Here is a 12,759-nt window from a genome sequence, read left to right as displayed (position 1 = left end):
AGAACTAACAACATATAAATTGCATCTTGTCGCCATATTTTCTCACTTAATCCTACAAGAAGCCTTTGATATTCTGCTGTAATTGCACAAAAAGCAAAAACAGACAAGACGCTAATACAATAATGTTCCAAAGAAACAAACCTAGGTAATTTTATATCATTTGTATGACTGAGACCCATTTACGGATGATTCAATTTACGTTGAATACTAAAAGCGACACATCCTGTCTCCGGGTTTATTAGAGAGACAAATAACATACGAAAATTGAATACAGAACCATTTACATTATGCCGAAAAAGAACTTAAGAATAAATTTGAAAATCGTTCACACTATTAAATTTTTCAAAGTATGTACATGGTCAAATAATTTACATAATTTTGAGAGTGTAAACAAGTCTTAAATTTTAAACAAATTAACTGCCTGACTGGCAAAACTCAAACAGCTATTTGTAGGAATTATTTTCGGTTCAATTTAGAAAATAATGTACATTGATTTATAACCCAATCCTATATATATTTTACAATTTTTTTTTAGATGTGTTTCTTTATTTATTTTTGTATGTCCCTATAATGTTTGAACACAATAACCTAAATTCCTATATTCTTCATAATTGTATTTTGGCGGCTTAGCCATATGTTTTTTACATATGATATTTTCTTATGCGATATGGGAATATTATCCCGCATACATTAAATTATACTTCAGCAAGTCAATTTGTTATTTCGTATTGGATTATCTTTCTTTTACCAGTTTTATTAATATAGCTTACCATTCATTTCAGGTTATGCAGTTTGGTCGAATAGATAGCAATGCCTATACTCTAGACTTCCAGTATCCATTTACTGCTCTACAGGCATTCGCTGTTGCATTAGCAAATGTTACACAAAGACTTAAATGACTACAGTGTTGTCCTGTTGCAACCTCATGGAGACGGAACAATCACCATACCAACATCAAAATGGCAGCCATTATCATCGCAGGGTACCAATGGTCATATCGACTAATTGAAGTTAAAGACTATGACAATTAACATTTAGTGTTGCAGTGTGTACAAATAATTATAAGGACACATAAAATAGGAGGTTTGATTAATGTGACGTTTTGGTAAAGCTACGTACGATACTTATTCTTGCAGAAACGGTTATATTCAAATACAGAATACATCTCAATGGTTTAAAAAGACTTCAAGCCCAAAGAGTTTGGTTAACTTATAGACACTTGCATTGAAAGGCTCAATTTGGCGCAAAATTAGCATTATACCTAATTCTTTATTACATTGTACAAATTTAACTAGGAATCAGGCTGAGCGTGGCACGTGACCGTACATAATGTGACACAAAACAACACACAATGTTAAAATTAACAAAAAATGTTTTGTAAACAGCGGAAAGCTTATTAATCTAAATAATAATTTCCTGATTTCTAGTTGATACTAAGCATAAGGTAATATGGGAGGATATAAACTATAAAAATTATTGAATATCTTATTCCTTGCCAAAAAATTGTATATATTGTGCTGTTATGAAAAAAACAAAATATAATAAAATGTATAGGTGATCGTGTTTGTTTGCCAACTACAGACTATAGCTATTAGAAGATGTGGTTTGAGAACCAATGAGCAAAATCTCTACCGAAATCACAAAGTGTAAATGTACACCATTATAGGTCAAAGTCAACACGGACCCTTGGCTCACATCGAACAGCAAGCTATAAATGGCCCCCAAAAAGAATAGTGTAAAACCGTTTAAACAGGAAAACCAAGGTTTAAATAATAAATCTATATAAAAAACGAGAAACGAGAAACACTTATAAACCGCATCAACAAACGACAATCGTACTTATCATCAGATTTCTATGCACTTTATTGTCTTCTTAAGTATATATTACCTTTCCATTACAGTTTTTGATTATCTTGTTTAACCAAGGACATTCTGTATTCGTAAAGTAGATTGATGACCATACGATAAATCCTAGGATGTTCTTGCATTGAAATGAGCAGTCCCTCAAAAAACCTGTACACTACCATCAACATTGACCGAATACTACCATACTACCTTATAAACGACAGTTGTCACAGTCATAAATTAAATTGTGTTCATATTTCTTTTACACACATGTAGATATACTGTAGAGACTAACTTTATTTTGTCCATGTATATGTATTTACATAGTAAAATTTTAATTATTTAGGAATCATATTTTTATATCTAACAGACGGGAATCGAAAAATATTTCTCCACCATTGAAAAAAACTGAAAATATTCACCTTAGATACTACCAACGACACCCCAAAAAACTGTTGTTCATATAGGTTCAAACTTTTCACTTGTTTCATGCTTCTCGAGGTACTCCAGATTTGATGGATTTCTGCCAATACAAGAATTTAACATTTGAATTATATGATTCATTTAACTTTGATTACTTTATAAACTATTTTTCTTTGCAAACATTTGTGATCTATTGGCGCTTCCAACTTGTGGACTTATGATTGATTCGACATTTTGTGAGTAACGTCGGGTGAAAATATTTCATGCACATAAAGTAAACTATACATTAGGTAAAGATTTTTTTTTTGCAAGATGGGAACACAAATTTCTCAATTCCTAAGACCTCTAACGGAACCTTTAACAAGTTGTTGCAAAAACGAGCCGGATATGATCAAAAGACAAATCAAAGCTGTAATTAAATTGTATAGGTTGATACAAACAAAACATTCTTTAGCTAAATAAATGATAACGAAGTAATGTCCTCAAGATCAAGATAAATGGTGCATGTAGGCTACTGAAGACTTATTTTTGTGACCAAACAAATTTTCTGAAAATGCCAGTGTGATAATGTCAACAAAAGGACTTTGACATGTTTGAGTTATGCCGCTTTATATAGTTCCAAATTATATCTGATTTTTCTGTCTATGATATTGATTGATATATTTTTGTAATTGTTTAACTATCTTTTTGTAACAAGTTAAAATTGTTGTTCGCTTGATAGTTAAGTAAGATTTTAATGCAATCATTAAAAGATCATATGTTAAAAGCTAATTAATAGTTGTGACCAATCTATGATCTCGACAACCTTGACTTAATAGTTTTATAAATATTAATATTTTACTGCATTTAGTTGAAGATGCTACCGCATGTTCAATACTAGAACAAGTGAAGTATAGAGCTTTTGTTAGGACACATATTGTTGATTGTTTGTTACTTAAGTCAATGCTGTTCTCAGGACGGAGGATTTGGAATTGATGCTTGGAAACGTTGAATACCGCCTTATAATAAAGGCGTTTTGAGTCCAGAAGAACATTTTGTTATACAATACTCATCAATGAATCCCTCCAAGGATGAGTCTTGTTGACACAGACTCCAAAAAGACACTGTCACTATTTCCTTTAAAGAAATACCATTGAAAATATTACTGCAATACCTTCGTTGCTATTTGTCTATCTCAAAGTCACATGGCAGCCTTAAACACGGATCAAAAAGCAACCATGATCACAGCATACATGTACATAACGAACAGACAACACATTGGCCAAACATTAAATGACGAATATACAACACCATGACAAAACGACAAGGGACAAACAAACAACACCATGATCAAACGACAAAGGACGAACAGACAATGCAACACCATGTCAAAACGACATATGAAGATCTGTTGTATCCAGATAATACCATAATCGAACGACAAATGATGAACAGACACAACCATGGCTTCACGACAAATGACGCTCAACACCAAGACCAACCGAAAAATAATGAACAGACAACACCATTGCCAAAAGCCAAATAACGAACAGAGAACACCATGACTAAGGGACAAATAACGAATAGCCAACATAGTGGCCAAACGACATATGACGAAAAGACAACATAGTGGCCAAACGACATATGACGAAAAGACAACACCATGACCCAAATACATATGACGGTCACACACAATCATAATAAAACGACATATAATAAGCAAACGACACCAAGACCAAACAACATATGATAAACAAACAACACCAACACCATAAACAAACGATAAATTGACACGCAACATCGTTGCTAAACGACAAATAACGAACAAACAACACTCTAGTCAAACATTAATTACTAACAGACAACACGTGACTAAACGAAAAATATCGAACAGACAAAACCATTACACTTAACAATACAGTATACATTTAAAAAAAGAACCAAAAATTTGAGTAAAACGATTCCCAACAATAAAAAACGGCGATCAACCCAGGTTGATTAGTTATATCCTAATGTTTGTCTTCGGAATAAAGTATTCTGAAATATAATGATATTGAATTGTGTCTTTTGTGTTTCTACTCTTAATACTAATGGGTAATCTTATGAATATTAAATCTGTGCAAAATAATTGCTGAATTTATATAAAAGGAAATCAAGAGCTTGACGATACCAAAGAGGGACGAAAGATACCAAAGGGGCAATCAAACTCATAAATCTAAAACAAACTGACAACGCCATGGCTAAAAATGAAAAAGACAACCAAACAACAGCACACAACATAGAAAACTAAAGAATAAACAACACGAAACCCATCAAAAAACTAGGGGTGATCCCAGGTGCTCCGGAAGGGTAAGCAGATCCTGCTCCACATGTGGCACCCGTCGTAATGCTTATGTGATAACAAATCCGGTAAATAGTCTAATTCGTTAGGTCACATTTAAGAAAGGGAAGGGAATTGTAGTTACGACGTAAGGAACATATCCGATATCATTTGTGAAACGGCTATTCCATAACGGTCAACCAGCTCGTGATGGCGTCCGTAAAATTTACGAAGGGATGATTTCAACTTCACCATTTGGAACTCTTGGTTTAATAGCTTCCTTGTGAACAGCAACCCTCTATCAAGAAAATCATGATAGGAAATGCAAGCACAGGAATATCGTATCAATTGGGAGATATATACCCCATATGCAGGTGCTGCTGGAATGTTGCTACTTAGAAATGGAAAGTTCACAATTGGAAAGCTAAAATCATCTCTTTTGTCGTAAAGATTTGTTTTCAACCGACCATCATTGTCAATTTATAGATGTAAGTCAAGATATGAGGCTGACTTAACTGTATCTGTAGTATCCTTTATCTCTAGCTCGATGGGATAGATGCGTTCCACATAGTCACCAAATTTTGAATTATTTAGTGAAAGAACATCATCTATATAGCGGAAAGTAGAGTTAAAGGATATTGCTAACTTCTTATCTTTCTTCCTAAAAAGTTCCTGCATGAAGTCAGCCTCATAATTATAAAGAAACAAGTCGACAAGTAGAGTGACACGGATTGTTCCCATTGGAATGCCAACAGTCTGTTGAAAAACACATCCTCCGAACGTAACAAATATGTTGTCAATCAATAAATCAAGCATCTTGATAACATCAGTTTCAGAGATTTTTTTGTTTGAATCAGAGTGATCCTTTACAAAGTAGGATTTATTCCTCCCTAAGACAAGATACTTGTATCTACGTTGGCCATTCTTTTTTATGAAGCAAAGCAACACCAACTCTTTCAATTTGTCTCTTAGTTTGGAATGCGGAATACTAGTGTAAAGAGTAGAAAAGTCAAATGTTTTAATACTGTTACAAGATGAAAGAGAGTTAGATTGTATGTACTCTAAAAGATCTTTGGAATTTTTAAGTATCCACATCTGATTCACGCCCCCTCTAGAATAGGCAGTTACACAATAACTTTGAAGCCCGTCTTTGATTGCTGATAAAATAGATGTGAATAATTTAGAAAGAAGTTTCGTGGAGCACTTGGAAGACCCAGCAATATACCGTTGTTTGTAAGGACACTTATGTAGTTTAGGTATCCAATACAGTGATGGAAGATTCAGTTCTTCATCTTTGGTTGAAATTCCAAAGGAACACAGAACAGACCTATGATTATCAAGGATTTCCTCTTTGGTAAGTGTCGTGAGGGTATAATATGTTGAGTTTCCAAGTGAATTGTCAATACCTAATTCGTTTATCCAAACGCATAAGTCGAAGAAAAATAAACCTGTCATGTAAACACGAAAATATACGACACCAAATAGAAAATTAAAGTCTGAGCAATACAAACCCCATTAAAATCTGCGGGAAAACTCACATGCACCAGAAGAATAAGCAGTCCCTAATCCACATATGGCAACATCTTAGTACAATTCTGGTAATATGTCTTATTCGGAGATGGCACAATCTATGAAAAGAAGACGGGATTGTGGTAACTACAATTGCAAAATATCTGTCAATATATGTGACAGAGATAATCCAAAACGGTCAACCAACTCGTACTGACGATCGTAAAACTTCACTCCTTGGAACCCTTGGTTAAATACTATTATATTAATGAATGCATCATTTAATCCAATTAATCATTTGATGTAAACTGCCCAGATATCAGAATTGACAAACAGACGCCAGTGGGGCGTATTTCACTACAACAAACAACAAACACTGACTTTTGTTTGGATATTTAATTGTCATGGCAACATTTTATCAAAACCCATTCAAATAACAACAATAACAACAATAACTGTTAAAACAACTGAACACAACCAAATTATTTGTAAATCAATAAAATCTTTATGACGATTGAGCTAATCACTGTATCATAGCTGGACGATCCAACGCGAGTATACTGAAAGCGTTCCTTTTAACAATATTTCGAAATTAGCAGCTGGGCTAACCATAGTCTGCATAAAATGAAGTAAATTTTGCTCCGATTGAGCGACTGCTTCAGCATGCTATCATGAAGGATATATATATGAAGACTGGAACATCTGAAAAGTAAAAAGACCAGCAGCAACTCAAGTTCAATTTATTAGGGTGGGAGAGGTTGGGTCTAAAATTTTCCACGTCCTCTTTTTGGGTTTCATGGTTCAAGTGACTGTTAAAGAGTACTGATTTTTACAGCTCTAGTCTCACAAGCTCAAATTAGCATAACAATAAGAGTTAAGGACGACTCGATTTGTCGAGTCTCAGTACACATATATGTTAAATCAATACACGAATTTAATTATCATTTAATTAAATTCTTTTATTACGTTAGAATTTCTGTATTAGCCTTGTTATTGGTCCTCGGCTAGCTGTATTGGACCTCAGCAAAACTGTATCCAGTGTGTGAATTTTTAACAAGTATCGGGTATTCAATAAAAACGTGCACGTGATTTCTTTTCCCAGCCACTTTTTAAAAAATGTGTTTGGTCGTTACAAGTAATTTTTTGTGCAGGTAGAAGTACTGTATTTTTTTGTGCAGGGTGAAGTACTGTCTAATCTTTATCGATAAAAAAATGTTCTCCAATTCAGGAAAAATAATTTTTTTTAGTATATAAAGTAAACTTTAGTCAAACTGGAATGTCTATAGGAGACATTAAAATGCAAAAAGTTGTGCGTTTAGAAGTAGTTTCGTAGGGGTCAAATGTCCCCTACGAAACAGTACATAAATTATGAAATAATATCATTTTAAAGTCTAACGTGTATTTAAGATTGCACTTTTTATTTACAAACAGGTCTATAATAGAGGTATTCAAAATAACTCTTGAAATAAAATTCTAGACAAGCTGATCTTCCATTTTTTTAGTTCTGAAATTCACACTTATATTGAAAAACGTCCATAAATGTCTTATTTCTTTTTCTTTTGTATTGTTAGATCGCTGATCATCGCTGCCTCGTAGACGAATACTCGACATAAAATAAGTAATATTCTATACATATCCTAGGAATTGTAAACTATGTCGATATAACCTGAATATGCCTTCCGTATATACTACTTGCTATAAATATATATCTGAGTTCCTCGTATTGTGGATTGTGATGTTCGTGACATGCGCTTTTTACAAATCTGTGTTGACGCTGTTATATAATATTTGGCATTGTGATTTAGATAGTCACCATGACAAGTCCTTTGCGTTGGCTTAGATCCATTATTCAATTATAAAAAATACGTAGAAGGTTATCTTTTTGCATATAATCTTCATTTAACAATCAATATCCAAATGTTGTCACTTTATTATTTCCATAAACAGTGTATGTAAAGTGCGGATCCTAAAATATCATTTTTACTGTATATGCCATAAATGTCTAATGTAGAATGATAAATAAACAGACGAACTTTTTTTAATTTTTGAAGAAAATGAAGAAAAATAGTTAAAATGTATATGTTCAGAAATACATCATACTAATAAAACAAAGTAAGAGATGCGAGCGGGATTTATCGCGCCTAAAGCCATCCAACTATGAAATATATACCAAAATAGGTGAATTTTTAGGACATTTCACGAACAGATCGTGCAGGTGCTTTATAACTAACAGGTGAGATGTTGTTGCAGTAAAAAATATTCATTTTAATACAATTATTAAAGTTGTATAACGTAGAATATGTTTTGTCATTCAGTTTCTTCATATTTAACTAAATTCCACTATGATGATTTCGTAATGCTAGTCATGTTTACTGTCGAATAATGATACTATTCTTTCATTTTAACTGTGGAGCGAATCATTAGTATTGTATATGCGGTGCAGTTTCACTGTATAATTATTATTTTTTTTATCTATTACAGCTCATTTCTTTAAGCATGTAGAGCAAGACTTTAGTTGATTTGCTTGCTTTTTTTATTGGATAATCATTATGATAACACCCACACGGCTGGTAATCTACACACACAGAACATTTGGTTCTGCAATGAAAACCGTGAGAGGATTTTCCGGTTGTGCTTGAGTGGAGTAATTGTCACCGCTTCAAAAGGTATGTACATTTCTAAATCTCAAATTTTCTTATTCAACTGATCAAAATATTGAAAATCAGAGAATGCTATGCTGTGGTGAATACTTTAACGAAGAGATACATGTATCATTTACTGTTGTACGTAGAGTTAAACTCCTACAAAATCAGTTGCCCCACGAGAAATTGCCTAAAAAAGTGACATTACAATTTTGAAAGGGTTTTATTTACAGACCTACAAGTTCAAATTTAGTTTTTTTAGGGCAATGGGTATGAATGTTGTTTTTGGAGGCGTGTACGCTGTCCGGTGTTGATAGATGTCTTAATAATTCCAAAAACTACATTTTTTCATTAAGTCATGCGTGAGGGGGTTGGTTCTGATTGAGGACATCGTGAATGCGTGAGGGGAAGTACAAATCATATCTTTATATTCAAGCTATGAGTCGTTGAAACTTACATAAATAAGGCTACATTGTTCATGAAAAAACACATAAAAACACATAATAAAACAATTATTATGTGTGCTTAGAAAAATTTATGAGATTGAATTATGAAATAAATTGTGGGAACCTAGGTTTAATAATATGTTTCACGAAGAATAAAAAGAGAAAATGTTGTCAACGATAACCAAAAATATTGCAGATATGTTGGTGAGTATCTCATTCGTCTGGATTCGTCCTTTTCAAACTACTCAACAATGTTCAAAAACAGGTCGAATGCAATTATTGTTTAAAAGGAAAACGTCCACTCTGTACTAATGAAAAAAAAATCAAAAATCTTTCCCTTTTCCCTTCGTCTGAGAGTTTATCTAAAGCACTTTGAAAAACTTTACATTATTCCTCAAGGTCTTCCATGTGGTCTTTCTCGTGGTCTACTACGTGGTCTTCTTCTATATCTTCTTCGTTGTCTAATACATGTTCTTCCTTATGGTCTTCCTCGAGATTATCTTGGCTTTCATCGATGTTCGTGAATAATAAATTCTGTATATCTTCCATTTTTGTTACGAAAATTTCGTGATTTTGGGTGAACAGATTACGTATAATATATATAGGTGTTGAAGTTTTGATCGGCGATATACTTTTCTTAAATATATGTGGTAATCTCTGTGATGTATATTTGACGACAGGACTACTCCCAGAGGGGTTTAGTTCGCTTCGAGGGCGGGGATAACTTGCATCTCCATGGCTTTTTGTAGACGGTCAATTTAAGTCATCTTTTCCTTTTCCTTTGAACAATGGCATTTTCTGAAATTGAACAAACAATTAATAGTTTGATTTCATTCAATCAGTGATCAGTTTCTATCTATTAAAGTATAAGGATAAATCTGTGCTTTTAATCAGCATTGATCACATTTATTGAGTCAACAAAAGTCACAAAGCCAAAGATGTATGTTTGTACTTCCCCTCACGCATTCACGATGTCCTCAATCAGAACCGATCCCCTCACGCATGACTTTATGAAAAAATGTAGTTTTTGGAATTATTAAGACGTCCATCAACACTGGACAGCGTACACGCCGCCAAAAACAACATTCATACCCATTGCCCTAAAAAAAAACTAAATTTGAACTTGTAGGTCTGTAAATAAAACCCTCTCAAAATTGAAATGTCACTTTTTTAGGCAATTTCTCGTGGGGCAACTGATTTTGTAGGAGTTTAACTCTACGTACAACAGTAAATGATACATGTATCTCTTCGTTAAAGTATTCACCACAGCATAGCATTCTCTGATTTTCAATATTTTGATCAGTTGAATAAGAAAATTGAGATTTAGAAATGTACATACCTTTTGAAGCGGTGACAATTACTCCACTCAAGCACAACCGGAAAATCCTCTCACGGTTTTCATTGCAGAACCAAATGTTCTGCGTGTGTAGATTACCAGCCGTGACCCAATTTAATTCAAATATTAAAAATACAGGTTAAACTATGCCTATTCATATTGTTTAAAAATGTCAATCTTTTTTACAAAGTTTGTATAAACAATTATACAAACAAAGCAAGCAAGCCAACCAAAGTTTTGCTTTACATGCATTAGGAAATTAGCTGTAAAGCCTTAATTTAGCCGACTTGCTCAAATAATAGATAAAGTAAGAGAAAGATTTGATAAAATTTAACTTACGGATAAAAGTTTGGTTTTAAAACACCCTACTAAATTCAATAGAAATAACATTTATTTCAAATGTATTCCATTTAGTTTCTTATAAAGCGTATAGAGATCTTTATCCTTATTTTTTTTATCCATTTCCATGACACTTCACCACTAATTACGTACATCTTGATATAGATTGCACCTTTGTTTTCCCGTTTAAAAGGTTTTACACTGGAGCCCTTTATAACTTGCTGTTCGGTGTGAGCCAAGACTCCATGTTGAAGACCGTATTTTGACGTATAATGGTCTACTTTTATAAATTGTGACTCGGATGGAGAGTTGTCTCATTGTCACATACGACATCTATATGGCTCAAAAACGAAACGAGAATCTGACAAAACAATAAGCGGAATACGGGAATCTGCCAAAACAGTAAGCGGGATCCGGGATCAGAACCCCCCAATGAGACCCCAGAAAAAGATATTTTTGTATATTCATCCTATTGTTACAGTCATGCCTTCAATAACAAAAGTATCCGATGCATGCATTTTTTTCATATTTTTGGTCCCTTTTTCAATTTTGTGGGGTCCAAATTTATAGACAAAAGTCCTTTAATATAGATATTTGGAATTCGTTGACATGCTGAATCTGACCATGTATCAAGTTTGGGGATTTTTTGCCTAGTTGCTGAAATAGCCCACATAGAGTTCCAAAGGGTCTAAAATCAACAAAAATGAATTGTAGCATGCATTTCGTGTACAATAACCCAAATGTGCATGGTTTTACCTCTGTGGTAGTATCCATTCGCGGATCTAGAATTTTTCATAAGTAGGGGCCCACTGACTGCTTAAGAGGGCCCGCTGCTGTCACGCTCCAGTGATTCACTATATAAGTTAAAATCAAGGAGAAACGTAATCTGAAGAATACAATATGACATTTTGAGAATCGCTTTTCGCTTTGAGTTACAAGTTTGAAAAGCTATATATTTGATGAAGAATGAATGAGGAGATTGTATTTCAATTGGAAAATACATGTATCATAAATCCTGAAGTCATCAACTAAGTTTTTTTTCATTTGTTGCAAGTGCATTTATCACATAATTCTACAATAAAAATTCCTCGCATCTTTGAAAATTCTACATTAATAATGACTGCACTAACAGTGATAATTCATCGCATCTATAGTTAAAATGGATCGCTTTCAATAATCGATATGCTATATTATGATGCTTTTATAACACTTATTTGAAGTTTAATGCTATGTTTGTATATTATAAAGACATATCACAATGAAAATATGTTAAAACTTAACTTAAAATCCTTTAACTTGATATTTTCAAAACGTAAACAAATACAGTTTTCCCATGATCCTTTATTCTACAATAGACATACCCGCATATAACAGTAAAAATGAACTAGCTGGATTCGCACTTTATATACACTGATAAATCAATTTAAAGCAGACAAGGCTTTTAAAGATAATGAAGAATAAAAGTAGATAAGACACTAAACTGACGAACTCAAATCATTTTCAGAAAATATTTAAATTCGTTCAATATATTTCATTCTATAAATAGACTGTCAAGGTTTGTTTACAATATATCAAATGTTCTCAGTGATCTTTTAAAAGTTAATATTGACAAAACAAGAAATGTTCAATTTGTGTGAAGGACTTAAATATATATAAATAGTAAGGCAGCAACCATTTGATTTTCTGGGGGGGGGCTATGGTTTTTTTTGGAAAAAAAAGTTTGTTTCCAGTTTTTGGAGAAAAAAATAATTTGTTTTTGATTCTGAGAAAAAAAAAATGTTTGTTTCACCCTCAGCTGCCACTATATGTAATGCTAAAATTGAAAGAAAAAAATTGTTTTCGACTTGTCACGAAAAAAATAGATTGTTTTTCGCCGCAGGCGAAAAAAAAATTTGTCCAGAAAAAAAAACCATAGCCCCC

At 33.1% G+C, this 12,759-nt stretch overlaps 1 protein-coding gene across 1 annotated transcript in view; it reads left to right on the top strand.

Moving 5' to 3' along the window:
• The window catches only part of LOC143048436 (tubby-related protein 4-like), a 71,075-nt gene extending 68,985 nt beyond the window's left edge, over window positions 1-2,090 (top strand). The window contains exon 14 of the mRNA XM_076222113.1: window positions 783-2,090. Within this exon, the coding sequence (XP_076078228.1) occupies window positions 783-899 (117 nt within the window). The 3' untranslated portion in view covers window positions 900-2,090. The remainder of the gene's footprint in view (window positions 1-782) is intronic.
• The last annotated feature ends 10,669 nt before the right edge of the window (window positions 2,091-12,759 follow it).

The sequence above is a fragment of the Mytilus galloprovincialis genome, chromosome 10, assembly GCF_965363235.1.
Source record: "Mytilus galloprovincialis chromosome 10, xbMytGall1.hap1.1, whole genome shotgun sequence".
Taxonomy (NCBI): domain Eukaryota; kingdom Metazoa; phylum Mollusca; class Bivalvia; order Mytilida; family Mytilidae; genus Mytilus; species Mytilus galloprovincialis.
Note: the sequence above shows the minus strand (reverse complement) of the source record. Positions and strands in the feature narration are given on the sequence as shown.